General features: G+C 46.7%; 1 protein-coding gene across 1 annotated transcript in view; it reads right to left on the minus strand.

Moving 5' to 3' along the window:
- Positions 1 to 21,518, minus strand: part of ARMC9 (armadillo repeat containing 9) — a 93,571-nt gene that overhangs the window by 34,522 nt on the left and 37,531 nt on the right. Inside the window, exons 10-12 of the mRNA XM_040229374.1 lie at positions 10,669 to 10,703; positions 7,935 to 8,046; positions 4,843 to 4,935 (exon numbers count right to left, since the gene is read on the minus strand). Coding sequence (XP_040085308.1) covers positions 4,843 to 4,935; positions 7,935 to 8,046; positions 10,669 to 10,703 — 240 coding nt within the window. The remainder of the gene's footprint in view (positions 1 to 4,842; positions 4,936 to 7,934; positions 8,047 to 10,668; positions 10,704 to 21,518) is intronic.

Consider the following 21,518-nt stretch of genomic DNA (forward strand, 5'->3'; position numbering starts at 1 on the left):
ACTTGGCAAAAGGAAGTTGTTCAAGTCTTTTGGACTCTGTGGGAGAGGGTGAGGGTGGGATGACTTGGGAGAATGGCACTATAACATGTATATTATCATATGTGAAACGAATTGCCAGTCCAGGTTCAATGCATGATGCAGGATGCCTGGGGCTGGTGCACTGGGATGACCCAGAGGGATGGGATGGGGAGGGTGGTGGGAGGGGGGTTCAGGATGGGGAACACATGTACACCCGTGGCGGATTGATGTCAATGTATATCAAAACCAAGACAATATTGTAAAGTAATTAGCCTCCAATTAAAATAAATACATTTATATTAAATTTTTTAAAAAAGAAGTTGTTCAGACTTACAGAGTAGAAGAGTTAATTATTCAAAGGATTTACACTGGTGACTGACTCCACGGAGGCAATGCTGCTGGCTATTATTGTTGCTGATGTTTTTCCGGGTAGAATGAATGACCCAGCACACATGTCTAATTTTGCTCCTCCAAAACCACCATAAAACCAGCAGTAAATGGAGTTTTTAAGGAGACAGATATTCTCCAGGACACAGAAGATAGCACCAGAAACCATGACAACACAATTTTGGGATTAGGAATGCAGGAAGATAACACACTCAGCAGACCCAAGAATGCCAAACAGGCGATGAGGAAGGAATTACCCGGTTTACGTCACTTAATTCTCAGAAGTCACCAGAACTGGAGGAAAATCAAGGAGGAATGAAAGCTACAGGACCAGTGGCTCAGTGCCACACGCTGCTCCTGCTCCGTGGCCTCCTGTGCACCCCACACCACACAGCTGGCACACTCTCTCTTGAGGGCCACACAGAAGGTCTCTGGATGGAGAACACCAGATGCAGGAGAGCGAGCTTCCACACGAAAGCAGCTCAACAGCCACCCCCTCCTCCTCTCCTAGCTGCCTCCCAGAACACTGGCAACCAAACCCTTACCTACCTACCTATGAACAGAGAAAACAAGAGAAGAAATCAACAAAATAACTCCAGAAAAGTTCCCAGAATTACAGCTGTCAGATTGAAAGGGTTCAAAAAGTGCTCCCCCAAAATGAATCAAATACACATCATGAAAGACATCAATGGGAAATTCATTAACACTGGCGAAAAGGAAAAGACTCAACATACTCCCAGAAACAAAAGCAGTTCACATACAAAGGGTCAGGAATTAGAAAGGCTTTGGACTTTTCAAAAGCAACATTGAAACCTAAAAGGCAATGAAGCAATATATTCAAAATTCTGAAGGATGATTATTTACAACCCAGAGTTCTACACAATGAATAAAGATATTTTCAGACATACACAGCCTCGAAAAATATACTCTCCCAATCTATCCTTTCTCTAGAAGCTATTAACTAAAGGCTGTGCTCCACCAAAAAGACAATTATAGAATGTTGGAAACAGAAATCCAGTTCAGGAAAGGGGTGAAAGGAATCAATATATGTTTGGTGGAGAGAGATTTCTGGAAGGCAGCTTTGCCCCAGAGGTGGAGGGCCATTAGTGCAAGCTGAATGACTGACTCAAAAGAGTGGCATAGTGAAGGCTGTCACCCCCAAGATGCCTATTGCCATTGTGCCATCTTTGTTTAGGTAAAAATTTTATTGAAATATAACATCCATCAGAATATTGCCCAGATCATGAGTATACAGCTTGATAGGTTTTCACAAAGCAGACATGTGGCTAACTGACAGTCACATCAAGAAACAGAACAACAACATCAAAAAAGAAACATTATCCAAGCTCCAGATGCCCTCCGAGGGTCCTTATCTCAACCAAGGGCAACATCTCTCCTGGCTTCTTCTATCGTGTGTTAGTACTGTTTTAAATTTTTTAAATAAATAAAGCCATGCTGTATTTATTCTTTTATATCTGACTTTTCTCATTCAATGACTTCCCTGGTGGCTCAGATGGTAAAAGCGTCTGCCTACAGTGTGGGAGACCCGGGTTCGATCCCTGGGTTGGGAAGATCCCCTAGAGAAGGAAATGGCAACCCACTCCAGTACTCTTGCCTGGGAAATCCCATGGATGGAGAAACCTGGTAGGTTACAATCCATGGGGTCACAAAGAGTTGGACACAACTGAGCGACTTCACTTTCTCATTCAACATCATGTTTTTGAGACTCATCCATGTCGTATGCTATATGCTCCTTTCCATGGCTCAGTGTATGAAAAGGAAAGTGCTATTTGCTCAGTCATGTCCGACTTTTCGTGACCCCATGGACTGTAGCCCGTCAGGCTCCTCTGTCCATTCCCTTCTCCAAGGAATCTTCCCCACCCAGGGATCGAACCCAGGCCTCCTGCGTTGCAGGCAGATTCTTTACCATCTGACCCACCAGGGAAGCCCGATGGCCCAATGGCTCAATATATCCCATCTTAAAAATGTATTGCAGATGACTTATCCATTCTGCTCCTGATGGACATTTGGTTATAGCCAGTGTTCTGGTTCTTATAAATACTGTTGCTATGAACATTCTTATACCTCTTGCAATTGAACATATGGCATATTTCTGTTGGGATTATACTTAGGCGTGTTTTTGCTAGGGCATAGACTATGCAGTTGTAGTAAATACAGTCAGGATTCCACAGTAGCTTACCATGTAACACATTTTCAAGCAGAGTGCAACATACCTGGGCTGGTGAGCCCAGACTCATGCGTACTTGGACATCCCTGCTCACATGCTGATGAAGTTTCAGCTCCCTGTCCACACCCTGCTGTGTGGACCAGCTGTGGAAAGTCTGTTCACCCACAGAAGTGTGATCAACTCCTGAGAACTATGAGCAGACCAGGCGAGCTTAAAACCCAAATTAGAGTGCCTCACCATTCCCCTTGGCCATACACACTGCTACCAGATAACCAGTACCTGGGCTACATTTCAGCCCTGCCAGATGCCCTATGCTTCCCCAGACTCTCTCTTGACTCTAACTACCAATGTCCCCAGAGGAACCAATAAGAGCCCAGGGGAGCTATGTCTGATTATAATCCAGCAATTTTGTTCATGTCACCTTCCCCTAGGTGCCTTCATCTAACCTGGAAATAGTACCCATTCCTTGCAGAGTAAGGTTTGTACTTGATACTCAGCAAACCCCAAATCAAACACTGTATTATTCTGGGGACATATGCAAATGAGGCTACTATAAAGAAAAACAAGGAACTGATTAAGACAAGAGTGAGGATGTGCACACCCATGTTCAAAGCAGCATTATTCACAACAGCCAAAAGGGAGAGGCAACTCAAGTGTCTGTCGAGACACAAACGGATAAACAAGCTGTGAGACAAATACTTATATCCCAACTTATTTTGGTGTCATAGTGACACGGCATCCATGTTTCCCAAGGAGTTTCCCCATTCTGCAGATTCTCCGACATCTTAAGATAACTCCAGCTCATTTCTTATTGAAAAATAAATAAATAAATAAGCCATACCAATAAAAAAAAATAATGACTTGAGGAAGATATGACAGCTTCAGTGGCTATAAAGATTACAGCATTTTGACAAATATCATGTATCATAAAACCTAAAACACTTTTTATTAGAGGATGTATTTTTTTATGCACAACCAAGAAAGAAAACTGCACTGCCAATGAAACTGTAACAGGCTATCGGCTATTCTTATAGATGCTAGCGTGAGGCAGGGGGAACTGCATCTTAGATTCAATGAAATATCATAATTCAGAAAGAATCAGTACTGAATTCTGATTCAATTCAATACAACCGGATTTGAGTTTATAAGTCAGGAGAGCTTATAATTTAGCTGCTTCAATGCCTAATTCAGCTAGATTCAATGTCATTACAATACCAACAACAACAAAAAAGGTTAAAGAAAATAACTCTAGAATTTGAGAGACTATTTTTCATACTTAACACAACTCTTTCATGGGAGCAATAAGATTATGTACAAAGAAGAAACGCAAAACCCTCAGGGTTGCTGCCTGTGTACACAACACATCACGTGTGACAAGCCTCCTTGAGGAGCTGTTTCATCAGGTTCCGAAGAGGTACAGATACTCCACTCCCTTAACAGTAGGGAGATGAAGGTTTTTAGAGCATCCTAGATAAAGATGCAAGTGAAATAATGAGATGCAGTATCTTCTCACTGTAGGCCACAGCCAAGCTCTCGATACTCCTCCCGTCTGGGAACAGGTGCTGAGAACGTGGAAGGGGCTGGGGGTGGGGAGGAGAACCACCACTGTGGACCCCTCTGCACTGGGCGCCGAGTCACGTCCATCCCACATGTGACCTCGCACAACCACCCCACAACCTCCCAAGGCAGGTGACTTGGTGTGGGAAAGCTCCCTGAGGCCAGAAACTTGCTTACGGGTGTCAGCCAGCTGTTGGTGGGGCCGAGATCTGAGACCAGTTCATGTCCTTTTAAACCCCATACTTCCCCCACGGCACCATTAGACCTATCTGGTCCAAAGCTCTATACACATAGTGTGGAAGACATGTGTAGAAGGCAGGCCCAGATGAAAACAACTGGAACCTGCTTCTTTACCTTGCCCATTCTAAGTCCTGCTGAGTTTTCAGACTCATGGTAAGCAGTGGCGTGAGGGCAAGAGCAGAGACTTTGAAGAAAAAGAAAGAAAGAAAATGGCAGCAAAGAGATGCAGAGGTGAACCAGGCAGTACTAGCTTGTCTATTAGGGCTCTGCATTAGGAGCGAAAAGTGGGCTCAAGTCCAGGCTGGACAGCGGATCTCAGAAGCTAACAGAAGCCCCAGGCTGACATACGATCACTCCGCGGAAGACATGCATAGAGACCAAGGGCCTCCTCCTTCTAAGACCCTCTCCAGAAGGGCAGGCCCCGGCGGGGCACTGGCCCGTCTCCCACCGACCTGGCTGTGGCTGTGACAGTCCAACAGGTCGTTGCTGATGTAGGCCTGCAGGACGGTCTCCCTCTGCTCTCCGGGGTGCGATGTGGTCAAGCGCTAGGGGGAAGAAAAACAAGAGTAGCGAGGTCGAAGTGTGAACATGGGGAAAAGGCATTTTCTCATCACGGGTGGCACCAGTAACTATGCCTTTCACCAAACCAAATGAGTGACACACAGCTGAGCAGCTGGTCAACCAGCCGACATGTCAGTGAATGAAAAATTACAGTGAACCTCCTAATGGGTGATGTAGGAGTCACCTAACACACATATGCTCCTGAGCAGTGAAAGTGGAAAATGATGGGACTGCAAGGGACCAGATAAGGGAGGGCTCCCCAATGCCTGGAGGGTTTTTTTTTTTTTTTCCCCGAAAGTGGCTCAAGAGTTGGTCCTTGAAGGATAAGCAGACTCTCAGGCCTCAAGGGACATGTGAGCGTGGTGCGGGCTAGGATGCATGGTCCAGCTGAGGGAGGTGCCCGAAGGGGAGGGCTGTGAGTGAGCGCCGGGCCCACAGAGCACATTCATTCTACAGGGGGCTGCACAGCACCACCGAGGATACTGTGTGTGCGTGCACGTCTGTGTGGGGCACCGCTGGCACTGCCTTCCCTTCTCTTTCCCAGGGCCCCTCTCCTTGGCAGGCTTCCCTGATAGCTCAGTTAGTAAAGAATCCGCTTGCAGTGCAGGAGACCCCAGTTCAATTCCTGGGTGGGAAAGATCCGCTGGAGAAGGAATTAGGCTACCCACTCCAGTATTCTTGGCCTTCCCTGGTGGCTCAGCTGGTAAAGAATCCACCTGCAATGCGGGAGACCTGGGTTCGATCCCTCGGTTGGGAAGATCCCCTGGAGAAGGGAAAGGCTACCCACTCCAGTATCCTGGCCTGGAGAAGTCCATGGACTGTATAGTCCGTGGGGTGGCAAAGAGCCAGACATGACTGAGGGGCTTTCACTCTCTCCTCGGCTGCAGCAGGTCCAGTCTGTCTCTGACACCTGCCTCTGGGGACCTGCACAGTTCGGTTCTGGTAGCCTGCCACTCTGTCTTCTCACCCACATGCTGCTCACGGTCACACCTAGGGGCTGCCGCTCATCTGTTGAGTTCACAGGCCTCTGCCGGGCTGGTGTGTGGGGCTGAGGTGGGGGTGCTGGGGGGGTCTCAGACAGAATCTTATAAGGATCTGTGTCTTTCTGCTGCTTGTTCTATGACAGTGTCATTCAGTAAGCAAAGGAATGCCAGGTCTCACCACGAGGCTCACTAGCGGAGACCAACAGCGAGAACACAGTGGGTAATTCAAGAGCCCCGGGGAGGCTGGTGACCAGGGCAGTGGCAAACCTCCGGGCAGGTTACTCTCGTCGCCCCACCCACTCCAGTCAACTGGACAGAGCAGACATGCTAACTGGTTGCTGGACTCTCCTGCTGGTCTGGATGCACACTCAGAGTTCTCCCCCAAAACACATTCCCGGAAGTGCTACCAGCCATCAGAGTGCACGTGAGGAGAGCTATTCTTATCCAGAGATGGGGAAACGACACAAAGGCATTTTGATGTCAAGATCCCTGAAGAGGTCTGACACTACTGCGGGTCAATCAGAGTAGACTGTTCAGTTAAGGAGTGAACCAGTGTTGGCTTGCACCAGCGGTTCTCAAAGTATAGTCTGGAGAATGCTGGGGGTCCCCAGAGTCCCTACAGAGGGATCTACAAGGTCACAATTATTTCTATAATGATACTAAGACATGTTTTGTCTTTTTAATGATCAGTTTCTCAGAGGCTAGATGAAGTGTATAACTGTGACCATGTAGAAGCAGAGATGAGAATTCAGCTGTCCTCCATCAAGCCAGACATTAAAGAAATTTATAAAAACGCAAATAATGTCAGACTTCTAATTTTTTTAGTTTGGAAAATAGTTACTTTTCATAAAAATGGCATTTATGTTATATCCTCGGTTTATTAGTGTTTATTTATTTTTATTCTTTGGTCATGCCACACGCACAGCATATGAGCTCTTATTTCCCTGACCAGGAATCAAGCCTGCTCCCTCTGCAATGGAAGTGTGGTATCTTAACCACTTGACCGCCAGGGAAGTCCTATTATTGTTCATTTTTAATGAATTAATACATATATATTTTCTCAGTTTTAACTGTTAATACTATAAATTTTGGCAGAAAAAATTTCACACAAACAAACCTCTTTGAGTTCCTCAGTAATTTTTGACTGTGTCAAGAGGTTTGAGACTAAAAGGCTTGGGAGTCAGTAATTTTTGACCCTGTCAAGAGGTTTGAGACCAGTAGACTTGGGAATCACTGCCTTAACTGTGATCAATCTGAACACTGGGGACAAAAGCAACCATTTATTTATTTACTTATTCATTTTTATTTGGTTGCACTGGGTCTTAGTTGCAGCATGTGGGATCTAGTTTCCTGACCAGGAATCAAACCCGGGCCCCTGCACTGGGAGTGAAAAGTCTTAGCCACTGACCACCAAGGAAGTTTCTATTTATTTTTTTAATGAAGCCTTTTTTTTTTCTTTTTCTGCCTGCCCCTTGGCAGAAGCAGTGCCCTCTGCAGTGGAAGTAAGGAGTCCTAACCACTGGGACTCCCAGGGAATCCCCAGAAAAGCTGCTATTTAGGCTTTATTTTCCTTAAAGACTTATTAATAAGTTTTCTCTCTTGATGTGGCTACACAGGAATACCTAAATCTGGAGGTCTCTGTGGGGGCCAGTATGAAAGGGACCCTGAGCTCTAACAGGCTGACACCACCGGCTGCGGGTCTGCCTCACAACCAGGGAAGGGCCAGAGGACAGGGTGACTCCAGGGCCTGGAAATTGCATGTATCAAATCATCAAGTGAGTGTTATGGCAGCTATGATGTCAGTATAAGGGTTTTGTTTTTTTTTTAAGAGACCGCAGTGATCGTCAGAAGCTGATTTTTTAATTTTAGCTCTTGGTATCAGCAGGAAGCAGGAAGAAAGATTTCGAGAAGATGGGTTGAAAGATACAAGCAAGGGAGCCAGTCAAGAAAACCAGCGTGGTCTTTTTTTTTTTTTTCCACTTTAAGAAAAAGGTACGTACCCAGCGTAGAGCCTGCAACAAGAAGGCTTTCAAGCGGTCACTCCCCAAAATCAAATCCTTCTTCAGTTTCTCATAATCCAAGGAGGGCAGTAATGGGACATCCTTCAATTTCCTGCTCAGCAACACAAGTTCAAAGAGAAAGAAAAGGGCACAAGGGCACATTCATTATACCTCCTGAGTATCATGACGTCCCATCTCAAGTGGCTCTGACAGACTGGACAGGCAGGGGTCCACTTGCTCTCTCTGTGCTCCTGGCATCAACTCCAGACCTCCACTGAGAGGGCTGGGTTCCAGGGCCCCATCCCCGCTTCAATGGGCTCATCTCTGCCTCTCATTTATGTACCAAGATCTATATAACTTTTCCTAAAACAAGGAGTCTGCCTAATGGCTATGGAAACCACTGCATGCACATAGACCAGGGCTCCACACCATGGGGATGAAATTGCCTTGGAGACCTCATAACTTCCTATCCAAGTTCTAAGATTCTGAGCAAAATCCAAAGTCTTAGTAGTGTCAGCAGGCCCCTAGGGTCTGCCCTAAAAACTTGTCCCCCTCAAGCCTGAGGGACAGGCTTGGGGGGATGGGAAGGATAGCGAAGTGAAAGTTGCTCAGTCGTGTCCAACTCTTTGTGACCCCATGGACTGTAGTCCATGGAATTCTCCAGGCCAGAATACTGGAGTGGGTAGCTTCTCCCTTCTCCAGGGGATCTTCCTAATCCAGGGATCAAACCCAGGTCTCCCATATTGCAGGTGGATTCTTTACCAGCTGAGTCACAGGGAAGCCCGAAGGACAGACCAGGGGTCAGAAAACAACCCTGAAGATGAGCACCTCATTGACCCTCCAGGAGGTAGGAGGATGTGGCCAGGAAGTGGCAGTAGCAACATGCCGGTGAAGCGGGTAGTAAGTAGGACAATTTGCAAACCCTCCTTGAGAGGACCTGAGTCAGACCTCAGGCTAAGGCAGGTTTCAAATCAGACAGATCTCTGTTCAGAGACCTACAAGGTGCGGACGACCCAACAGCTGCATTTGGTTCACCAGAAATGGAAGGAACCATCTTAGATGCCTTGTCTTTAAAACAAGCAACCTCATATTTTGTTTTGTTGAACAGAAGGAGATTGGAGTGCACAGAAAATTGAAAACTAAACAATGCCTGGACTGTCTCAAGGTTAATTTCCTCATCTGAATGTTTTACTACAGCCAGATGAGATGGCACCACTGGGGGACTCAACGTCAGGTGCATCTGTAATTATTTCAAAACAAAAAGACTAAAACCTAAACAAAATATGAGTCTTCTAATATTGTGCAGAGAATATGAATATTCAATGAGGATTCACTGAGAACTGAGTAAAAAGATAAAGATGTAGGGTTTCTTTTTTCTTTTCTTTTTTTTTTTTTAGGGTTTCATTTGTTTTTAAGGGTAGAGTAAAAACTGGGTTAATATTTCTGGGAGGTAGGAGTGGAGGTTCTTTAAATTTTCTTCTTCATATGTTTCTGTGGAGTCAAAATTTCTATAATGAGCATGTATTACTTACATTATAGAAGAAATTTACATGCTAGGTTATTTTTTGGCCATACCATGTGGCTTGCAGGATCTTAGTTCCCCGACCACGTTGGAACTCACACCCTTGGCAGTGAGTGCAGAGTTCCAATCGCTGGACTGCCAGGGAATTCCCTTAATGTTAGTTTTTAAAAGACAAAATGAGATCCTCTTACAGTGCCCGGAAGAAAAAGCTAGAAAAGAGGCGTCGAATGGGGTCTCAGTTAACATTCTTGGGGAAGAGCATCTTCAATTTAAAACAAGCAAATGGTAAATAAACCTCTGTACATGGCACATTGATTATTTCAATTTTTTTCCCAGAGACAGATACTATTATGAGTTTAAAAAGTAACACAAATATTTTTTAAATTGCAATTATAAACAGCTGGCCAGTATTCTTCAAAAGTGTCAAGGCCACAAAAGACCAAGACTGAAGAAGGATTTTGAAGTAAAGGAAACTAAGATGTGACAGGACTAACATGTGTGATCCTGGACTGAATGTCAGTCCACAGAAAGGACACGATGGAACGACTGGTAAAGTGTGAGTGAGGCCTGCAGGTTAGCTGACAGTGCTGCGTCAGCATTAATCTTCTCGTTTTGATGACTACACTGGGCTGGTGTAAAACAGTAACACTGGGAATCCGGGTGACGGATATATGGGAATTCTCTGTTTTGAAACTCTGAAATTATTTCAAAAGTAAAAAAAAAAAAATTTAATTCAAACAGGCTTTTTCTAGACAAAAAAAGTTCCATTTTAAAAACCAAGTTTGATAATGTTCCATAGCTAGGGAGCTTCTACTGGAAAGAGGAAAAACTGTCCTATTTGGGCCATATTTACTTGCCAGTAATGGACTGATGCTGATGCTAAAGCTCCAACACTTTGGCCACCTGATGCGAAGAGCCAACTGGGAAAGACTGAGGGCAGGAGGAGACGGGGCGACAGAGGGTGAGATAGTTGGGTGCCATCACTGCCTTGATGGACATGAGTTTGAGCAAGCTCTGGGAGATAGCGAAGGACAGGGAAGCCTTGCAGGGTGCAAAGAGTTGTTTCCTTTAACACCTACATGGAGCTCCAGCTAAGTAAAGGAATTCGTCTAAATTAGGCAGTTAAAACGAGAATTGATTAAAAGCACTTGGAATTCCATTTTTACCCATAGCCATTCCCCTTAATAGCAATTCCTCAGAGCAGTTACTTACACGGGTGCCAAGGAGGCTCTTAACATGGTTGAAGCCTGTGGGGGAAGAGGAAGAAGGAAATAGATTTTGTGTTAAAACACTGACAGCAATGCGCTAATCCCCAATCACTGTAGCAGAACAAGAACAACAGATTTGCAAAGCTTTTCATCCACCGGATTCTCCAACTGTAACCAGATTCAATTTAAAAATTAGCCCAAGTCCAAGTTAAGTGACACCTTACTGATGCATTTCTCAAGCGACCCACCCTTGACTTGTTGCTAAACTCCACTCCAAAGAGCACTCTATAAAACCCCAGGTGGGTTCACCCTGACCAAGCTCTTGCAGGAACTTAAAGGTGCCTGGTCAAAGACATCATAAAGAATAAAAGCAATGAAAATCAGTTTATTATCCTGGTTTTATTAAGATTTTATCTTTTAATATGAAAATAACACATGCACTTTGCACCGAGTCAAACAATATAGAAATGTTTATAGAAAAAATTCACAAGCCCCCTCCCATACCACTCCCTAAAGGGGATGTAAAGATCCTGTCTATAGGCCAAATCACAGCCTACTTTGTGGGCATGTCCCATTTACTGTTTTCTTGCTTTCCTTTTGCCATATTAAGCATGCACTACAATAGAGAAACAATCAAGTGCTGTGGATGGCACTTGTTTGGATTGACTCCACCAACCATAAAGGACATTTGAGAAAAGAAGGGAAATGTGAAAATCTCATTGGTATTACATGATACTAAGGACTTAGTGTTAATTATATTTGGCACTGTGGTTATGTTGTTTGTTGTTTTTTTTTTATGCCCTTATCTGTTTGAGATGCACATTGAATTATTTATAGGTAAAGTAATAGATAGTCAAGCTATGGTTTTTCCAGTAGTCATGTATGGATGTGAGAGTTGGACTATAAAGAAAGCTGAGCACCAAAGAACTAATACTTTTGAACTGTGGTACTGAAGAAGACTCTTGAGAGTCCCTTGGACTGCAACGAGATCCAACCAGTCCATTCTAAAGGAAATCAGTCCTGAATATACATTGGAAGGACTGATGCTGAAGCTGAAACTCCAATACTTTAGCCAGCTGATGTGAAGAAGTGACTCATTGGAAAAGACCTTGATGCTGGGAAAGATTGAAGGCAGGAGGAGAAGGGATGACAGAGAATGAGATGGTTGGATGGCATCACTGACTCTGTGGACATGGGTTTGAGCAAACTCCGGGACCTGGCGTTGCTGCAGTCCACGGGGTCACAAAGAGTCAGACACAACTGAACAACTGAACAACTGAACTGAGAGTGATAGAAAGTTTGGAATTTGTTGAAGAGAACTCTAGGAGGGAAAAGCTAAGTAGAGCAGAAGAGAGGAAGTCTCAGCTGTCTGTGGGGCCTTCCAGAAGGGGCAGGCGTTGGTACTCTGCTTCCTCTGTGTCACCACAACCCTCTAACAGAGTCTATCCATGCTGATCATATTCAGTGGTGGTTATTTTGCAGCCACTTCTGAGTCCTTCTCCTTTAGCAGACACCGAGTTCCACAAAGGCTGGAGATATAGCACCCTCGTGTCCCTGACACGAAGCACAGTGCCTGGACCACAGAGACACTCAGTCAACGTTTGCTGAGTGAATGAATCTAGACTGACTTCCTAAAGGGGCACTTGAGGGAATTTACTGGTGCTCCAGTGGTTATGACTCCGTGTTCTCATTGCCAAAGGCCCAGGTTCAATCCTTAAGATCTAAGATCCCTAAACTACGTGGCCAAAACAGTTTTGTGTTTTATTTTAAATCTTCAAAAGTGGGCACTCTCGGGCTTCCTTGGTGGGTCCACGGTAAAGAACCTGCCTGCCAGTGCAGGACACACAGGTTCGATCCCTGGTCTGGGAAGATCCCACACACCGAAGAGCTGCTAAGCCTGTATGCCACAACTGCTGAAGCTTATGCTCTGCAACGAGAGAGGCCCACACAGCTCAACTAGAGAGTAGCCCCCACTCGCCGCACTAGAGCAAAGCCCAAACAGCAACAAAGACCCCGGACAGCCAAAATAAATACATAAAATCATTTAAAAAAATAGAATCCATGTCAGAATGCTTGACAAATTTAACAAACAACTGTAATACATCAGCCCTGTTGTCAACTGTTTCCCTTCAAAGTATTTACAGACCTCCCAATTCTCACCTCGAAGACAGAAAGCCCTGCTTTTAAATGGCTCATGACCAAGTGTGTTTTGCATTTTTTAACTCTTCGACTTTTTTTTTTTCCCTTGGCCACACTGCATGGTTTGTGGAATTTTAGTTCCCTGACTAGGACTGAACCTGGGCCCTTGGCGCTTGGCAGTGAGAAAGCGACGTCCTAACCACTGAACCACCAGGGAATTTTTTTTCTTTTTTATTTTTAAACCCTTGACTTTTTTTTTTTAAATCAAAGAAACTACTTGTTATTCCTGTTACTGGCTTAAGTAGCATGCAGTTCAGAAAATAAGTTGGAAATGTCATCTATATTACTCATCTAACACACTAAGAGGATCAAGGAGCCAGGAATGAGTCAATTAAGGACACAGCCATAGTAAAATATCAGCATAATATATGCACAAAAGAAAAATATTTTAAAATTAGTGATATTGGCTAATTCGTATTTCCACAAATAAAATTCACTTACATACAACCCCTTTTTTCATAATCAAGAAAACCGTTTCTATCTTTCAAAAAATTATTCTTTTCCTCTTTTGCTAAATTCTACATCATTCTATTTGTCCTATGAAGAAATTAATTGAAAGTAGTAATAACCGACCCTTTCATGAGAAAAGCCAAGTATGTCAAACAGTATGAAGACTTTATTATCCATGCGTGCGTGCTAAGTCGCTTCAGTTGTGTTGGACTCTTTGTGACCCCTTGGACTGTAGGGTGCAGACTCCTCTGTCCATGGGATTCTCCAGGCAGGAATACTGGAGGGGGTTGCCATGACCTCCTCCCTGGGATCTTCCCAACCCAAGGGACTGAACCCATGTCTCCCGAGTGTCTTGCACTGGCAGGCAGGTTCTTTACCACTAGCACCACCTGGGAAGCCCCTTTATTATCCAATCAAGTAAAAGAAAACAACACACACAAAAAAACCCTAACTGGTGATAAGCTGTAGGAAGAATGGCTGAGCACGCCTTTAATGAGAGAGGAGAGGTTATGGTATTTCATTAAGTCCCTACTGATTGCTCACCCAATAGGCCTCTGCTAGGCACTGCTGATACTGGTGAGCAAGACAAAGGCCCTCTTCTCAGACAGCTTGCAATTCAGTGGGGAGAATCAGTGATCAAATAACTCTCCGCACCAAATCTGTAAGATAGGGGCAGTATCATACCAGTGGGTACAGACACCAAGGAGAGCTCGTGGAAGTTGGCCTTGCTTCGCCCCCTTTTCTGCCTGTCCACCCTGAGCTCCCTGCACTGACGAGGGTGCTGGAGCTGAGAGGCACTGAGCTGAAGTTATGAACTGGGATGTTGACTTTTAACATTGACACCCTGGTAGAAGCTTGCCCACGGAATGGAGAGCTCACCGCAGGTGACAACAACCACTTCCTTCCCCGAGGTGGAGGCGTTAGTAAGAATCCTCAAACACCTTGAGGGGCCGGGGGGGTCCTGTTCTGACCTCTCGACCAGCCTTTACACTGGATGGGATTTCTAAAGGTCACCGCCACCAGCTGCGGGCGCTGCTCTGCGGGCAGGTGGGGTGGACACAGATCCAATGGTCTGGCCGAGGAAGGAAAGCCCCAGGGAGAGAAAGCTGGGAGAGAAAGGGCCCAAGTCCATCGTCAGTTGGAATCATCCCCCTCTCGAGCAAACACTGGATTCCAAGTCTGGACGATGGGCCCAGGGAGCATCCCCTCACTAAGGGGCCCGGCTGCAGGCCATGTGGGCACTGTGTGACTTCTGGTACATTACGCTGAGTGGTCAGGGTGAGGACCCCAAGGCCTGGGGCACCGGAAAGAGACCGGCGTCCTAGCCCACAGTGGATGTTGGGCGCAGGCAGGTGGTGCTTTCCTAGCTGGGGAAACGCAGTGTGAAGGTGTGGCAACCCTTTCCGGGGCCAGGCAGAGGCCAGCAGAACAATGAACGTAGTAACCCGTCGCTGAACCTGTCTTTAGTCTCTGAGCACCTCTCCCGTGCCAGGCTCGGGGCAGGGCTCCCCGGAACACTTGGGTGTGGGAGAGAGAAATCGATACCTGGGCTGAGAGTGACAAGGCAGAGCTATGCCTCCATCGCTTCTCAGCCTGCAGGCCGGGGACCTGAGCCTGGCCCTCGGGGTAGAGAGGCCAAATGAGCCTGGGGCAGCTCTTGGTGACAGCGGCAGGATGAGGGGCTTTGCTAATGACCCATGACATCAGGAAGTGTATTTACAGAAACTGGTATGAAGTGTGACATGATGCAAGTATCCCACAGTCATGGGGACTGGAGAGTCACTGGGTTGGACGGGGTAAGCAGTCCCTCACTGTGGGCCTTCTCCAGATGCTGGTGTGCGGCTATGAACCTCAGAACACAGTGTGTCTCAAACTCGCGACATCAGCGCTTTGTCTGGGGACAGGGCCATCCTGTGGGGCTGGCTTCTGGGCACACATCTCAGAAACTGCTGTTCCAGAGGACGCAGTCAGGGGAGGGTCAGGAAGAAAGAGCCACAAGGGCACCAGGGACTGGAAGGTCCTGTTTGGGGCCTGAAACCTCCTCGGACCAGGCTGGCCCACGGAGGACCAGCCTTGCTTCCCAGACCCTGCTCACACAGGACTAATGCTGACGCAGGGGCTGCCTGTGCGGTGCAGACAAAGGCAGGACCCTTGTCAAGGGACCTCACGGGACACGATCGCCAGGAGACGTTAAATAACCACAGAGGGACACTTGAGGGACTGTGTATTGGCCAGCGGGCAGAGAGGCCACAGGAACCGGAGACCAGGGGGCATCCCCACCACCTGGGGAAGGGTGGCTGCTATGGCCAACCCTCTAACAGGAGGTGCACAACTCGAGAAGGCAGGGGTATGGCTGCAAGAGGGGAGCATTGCCATGGAGCATGGGGCGAATGACATGTGGAAAGAGAGCTAAGCGTGTGTGTGGCGTGGGTGTACCCGAGTGTCTGAATGTGCCAGTGAGTTTTCCAGGAGCCTCTCGGGCAGGGTTCTCTCTGGCTCCCCAGGTCACTGAGGGCACTGCCCTTGGCCCTGTCCCTCCACCCTATAGCCTGGGTGCCTGGGGTCAGGGGCAGGCATGCTGGGGCTCCTCGGGGTTTCTGTGACCAGAGTCAGGGCTGGATAGATGGACAGGCATCACCTCACGGAGGGCTGAGGACTCCACGTGGAGCACTTTGCACTGCAAACAGTGACAGGTATTACGCAAGGCAGAGTGACAAGGTCAGGTTCCTGTACATACCTAAATCCTTCCTGAAACCTGTGGGCTGAATAAATAGGACACAGCCAGGAGCTTTCCTGGCCCAGTCCAGTGGTTAAGACTCCGTGGTATCTTATGCAGGGGGCACAGATTCAATCCCTGGTCAGGGAACTAGATCCCATTTGTGGCCAAAAAAAACCCACCACAACCAAAAAGGTCACTCCAGCTCCCGTGAGAAGGAGCCATCAGAGATCTAAGGGCTTTGAGACTGAGACCAGGCAGAAAATGTTGCTTTAATCAGGACAGAAAGAGGGAGACCCTGAACAGACACAAAGCCAGGAGGCAGGGCAGGTGAGCCACAGCTCCCCCTACTGGAAGCTTCAGGAAGTGCTCTCCTTCGTGGAACAGCATCACAACCAGGCTTCCTGAACAACTGCACGAGGCCCCATCCCTAAAGCGTCACTGTCACGGCCACCACCCCAGCCCTCTGCAGGTTGTTACTGCTAACAAAGATGGCTGATTTTGGAAGCAGATGCCTCCAAAGAGTCACATGTCCTGAGCTTTTAGTATATTTAATGCTCTCAGATCTGGAAGTATTATAACTTACATTTCTTTCTTTTTTAAAAAAATTATTTATTTGGCTGCACTGGGTCTCAGATGAAGCGTGCAAACTCTTACTTGCAGCATGGGAACTCTTACTTGTGGCGAGTGAGATCTAGTTCCCTGATCCTGGGTTGGACCCAGGCCCCCTGCATTGGGAGTGCAGAATCTTAGCTACTGGACCACCAGGGAAGTTCTTATACTTCCAGTGGGGTCTACTGGGAGTTGTGCGAGAAAGGGAGGGTTAATTTCTAAATAAGCTATTTTCTCCAATAAGGATGGATTTAAATGGAAACTTCCCCATCTGAAGAATTTCAAACCCAGAGATGCCACTGGGTGGGCTTCGGGACTCACCCAGGGGGCTGTGCTCAGGTGTCCACCTTGAGAGTGTCTCTGTATTCATGCTTACCCACTGCAAACAGGGGGCTAAGAGGAGAAAGGTATTCCACAGCACTTTTAAATGCTGTTTGCAGCACACAAAGACAGATGTTGCACCGTTAGAAATGGCAAAAAACTGACAATGTCTACCAGAGGAATGGTTAAATGAACCATACTGTTGTCAAATTTTCTAAAAGATAAGGAAGATATAAGTATGCTAAAAGGACAAGAAAGACTTGAAAATGTACCATTAAGTTAAAAGAGACAGCTGTAGAAGATGTATCTAATAAAATCTCAGTTATATATAGTTTTTAAAGGTTTGGAGGATACATATAAAACAGTGTCACCTGTGGAGGAAGCGGGATGGGGTGGGTGTGAGGGAGGGAAGGGATTTGTGCTTCACTCCATTTCCTGCTAAACTGTTATAGATTTTCCAGCTGACACATATTTGTGTAGTTCCTGTACTGGACATGGAACAACAGACTGGTTTCAAATAGGAAAAGGAGTATGTCAAGGCTGTATATTGTCATCCTGCTTATTTAACTTATATGCAGAGTACATCATGAGAAACGCTGGGCTGGAAGAAGCACAAGCTGGAATCAAGATTGCTGGGAGAAATATCAATAACCTCAGATATGCAGATGACACCACCCTTATGGCAGAAAGTGAAGAGGATCTAAAAAGCCTCTTGATGAAAGTGAAAGAGGAGTGGAAAAGTTGGCTTAAAGCTCAACATTCAGAAAACTAAGATTATGGCATCTGGTCCCATCACTTCATGGAAAATAGATGGGGAAACAGTGGAAACAGTGGCAGACTTTATTTTCTTGGACTCCAAAATCACTGTAGATGGTGACTGCAGCCATGAAATTACTCCTTGGAAGGAAAGTTATGACCAACCTAGGTAGCATATTGAAAAGCAGACACATTACTTTGCCAACAAAGGTTTGTCTAGTCAAGGCTATGGTTTTTCCAGTGGTCATGTATGGATGTGAGAGTTGGACTGTGAAGAAAGCTGAGCGCTGAAAAATTGATGCTTTTGAATTGTGGTGTTGGAGAAGACTCTTGAGAGTCCCTTAGACTGCAAGGAGGTCCAACCAGTCCATCCTAAAGGAGATCAGTCCTGGATGTTCTTTGGAAGGCCTGATGCTAAGGCTGAAACTCCAATACTTTGGCCACCTGATGCGACGAGTTGACTCATTGGAAAAGACTGATGCTGGGAGGGATTGGGGGCAGGAGGAGAAGGGGATAACAGAGGATGAGATGGCTGGATGGCATCACTGGCTCGATGGACATGAGTTTGAGTAAACTCCGGGAGTTGGTGATGGACAGAGAGGCCTGGCATGCTGCAATTCACGGGGTCGCAAAGAGTCGGACACAACTGAATGACTGACCTGAACTGAACTGAATAATCTTAGAAGACAAAAAACTCTTCTTCTTGTGCTCTTAGCAGAAGCTTCTCCTTTTACTATTTATCACTAGATCCTTGATAATATGAAATCAGATTCATCTCATGCATATGCGTGTGCTAAGTCGCTTCAGTTGTGTCCGACTCTGCCATCCCATGGACTGTAGCCCGCCAGGCTCCTCTGTCCATGGGGATTCTTCAGGCAAGAATACTAGAGTGGGTTGCTATGCCCTCCTCCAGGGGATCTTCCCAACCCAGGCATTGAACTCGCATCTCTTGCATTGGCGGCCGGGTTCTTTACCACTAGCACCACCTGGGAAGCCCCAGATTCATCTCATATCCCAGTAAATCATGGCCCAGGGTTTGGAGCCTGACTTGGAAGGGACCACGGCACAATAAGCCTGGGGTTAGGGTGGTGACAAGCAGCCCAACTGGAAGAGGCTACATGAGAGAGTTCTCATCTCAAAAATTTAACCCATCATTAATCCTAGGAGCGTCCAGATCTGTCAGCCAACTCTGATAATGCTTCTCAGGTGGGACGGTGGTAAAGAATCTGCCTGCCAACACAGGAGATGCAAGAGATGCGTGTTCAACCCCTGAGTCGGGAAGGTCCCCTGGAGGAGGAAATGGCAACCCACTCCAATATTCTTGCCTGAAGAATCCCATGGACAGAGGAGTCTGGTGGGCTACAGTTCATGGGGTTGCAAAGAGTCAGACATGATTGAGCACCACACAGCAACAGACAACTCTCATAATGCAGCAGACTCTGGGACAGTTACCTGGGTGGGAACGAGGTAGGGTAGAAACACACCTCTGGTTTCCCCATGGGGCCCTCCGCCAGGGTAATCTTCACACACACTCCCCAGAGGGGGTGACTGGCTGGATTTGCACTACCCTGTGCCCCCTTCCTCTGGGCAGTGAGGTTGTGTGGGTGGAGGGGGTTGGGGGAACAGATTGGCTTTCACTGTCCATGACTGAGTGAGAATGTTTCTTTAATTCCAGGGCTGTAAAGTAGGTAACCCACTTGCCTACCAAAACCCCCCCCTACATTCTCCAATATAAGCTTTCTCAGAATCAGCAGCAATATCTTCAGTTCCACTTTCCTTCATTCTATTGTATTTTTCAATTGTTCCGGAACTCCAGGGGAAGAACGGTGCGATTTACTGAACCCTTCGGAACTTTCAACAGTGAATGAGGTTGCAGAGGGCCAGATTCTTAGCAGTCAGATTTAAAAACCAGAACAAAGTACTACATTTTGTAGAAGATACAGCTGTTTTATGATGGATCCTGGCCGGGCTTCTCCATGAATACAGTGAATAAGCCCGAAGAGAAGTTGATCAAGGACCAGGCTAGAAAGAAGGCTGGTCTGTGCTCACCTATTTATTTTGAATTGATGACATTCTGTTTGGACTTAGAGTAGAACGTTGTTGTTTAGCTGCTCAGTAGTGTCCAGCTCTTTGCGATCCCATGGACTGCAGTCCGCCAGGCTCCTCTGTCCATGGGATTCTCAAGGCAAGAATACTGGAGCGGGTTGCCATTTCCTTCTCCAGGGGATCTTCCCGACCCAGAGACTGAACCCATGGCTGCTGTCGTGTCTCCTGCATAGCGGGTGGGTTCTTGACTGCTGAACCACCGGGGAAGCCCTTAGGATAGAATATATTCCCCTTAAAAAAAATTAAAAAGCAATCTCCTTCCGAAGGGCTTCCCTCCTGGTGGCTCAGATGGTCAAGAATCTGCCTGCAATGAGGAGACCTGGGTCGGGAAGATCCCCTGGAGAAGGGAATGACAACCCACTCCAGTATTCTTGCCTGGAGAATTTCATGGACAGAGAAGCCTGGCGGGCTACAGTCCACAGGATCTCAAAGAGTTGGACATGACTGAGGGACTAACACTTACACGCACTTATTCCTTCTGAATCCTAGATCCTATCAGCTCAGTCACCGGACAGCCCATCTAAATTGTATCCTAATTTCCTCTCCATATGTTATAAATCTGATACCACACACTGACGTTAGGCATGCCCAGTCAACGACAATATGCTGTAATGACCCCTCATCTACTCTTTTTTATCATCGTGTAAGAAAAATATACTAGGAACAATAAAAGACTGTTTGCAGCTTTTATTGCCTGGTAAGTCAATGACTCAGTAGGGAAAAAAAAATGGTCATGAGTTAGGATAAACAGAGTTCACCCTCTCTCCTGTGAATTCTGAGGCTTAGACTCTGTACCTTAGTGTCACTGCAACACGGGAGGATGGCAGGACCAGTCTCTTGGCAAATGAAGGTGACCTCTAGTGGGATGAAATGTCCTATATGTTGTACCCCATTCCCTTTTATACTGCTCCTTTTAAATATGACATCAGTTTTTTGTTTTGTGCCCTGCCTCAGGCATGTGGGGTCTCTTTCAATTTATGGTTAAAAATTTACCTTAGTTGTAGCATGTGGGATCTGTGAATAGTTCCCTGATGGGATTGATTGAACCTAGCCCTCCTGCATTGGGAGCATGGAGTTTAGCCACCGGACCACCAGGGAAGTCCCTAGAAAGCCATTGTTTTTGGTAAACACACTCTGATCCTTAAAGTCATCCCAAGGCTGATGACTTACAGCCAAGCATACACAGGACATAAAAACTCAACTCAGCCAGTCCTCAGGGAGGTGGCTTGAGGGCCCCCATCCTAGAGGGCCCACGAGGAAGTCACTTGTTTGAGACTCAGATGTCTGTGTGTACTTAACTGACATTTAAAAAATGGCCGACTCACTAAGATTTCTGTACACAGACGTCACTGCAGCCATATCCTAAAGCACAGACACCACAGCTGCTATCCTTCACTATCCACGTGTGGTGCAGCCGACACAGCAGCGGCTGGCCAGTCCTTCCACGAGCGCCTCAAGGACACGGTCAAGGATGCTGGCTCACAAGGACAGTACCACATCCTTCGTGGGGAGAGGCTCTGACCCTCAGGTGATGAGGCTCTGACCCTTGTGGGGAGAGGGGGCTCTGACCCTTGGGGGTGGGCTCTGACCCTCGTCGGGGGGGCTCTGCCTCTCGGGGAGGGGCTCTGACCCTCAGGTGATGGGGCTCTGACCCTCGGGGAGGGGCTCTGACCCTCGGGGTGGGCTCTGACCCT

Source organism: Oryx dammah, unplaced genomic scaffold, assembly GCF_014754425.2.
Source record: "Oryx dammah isolate SB20612 unplaced genomic scaffold, SCBI_Odam_1.1 HiC_scaffold_27, whole genome shotgun sequence".
Lineage (NCBI taxonomy): Eukaryota > Metazoa > Chordata > Mammalia > Artiodactyla > Bovidae > Oryx > Oryx dammah.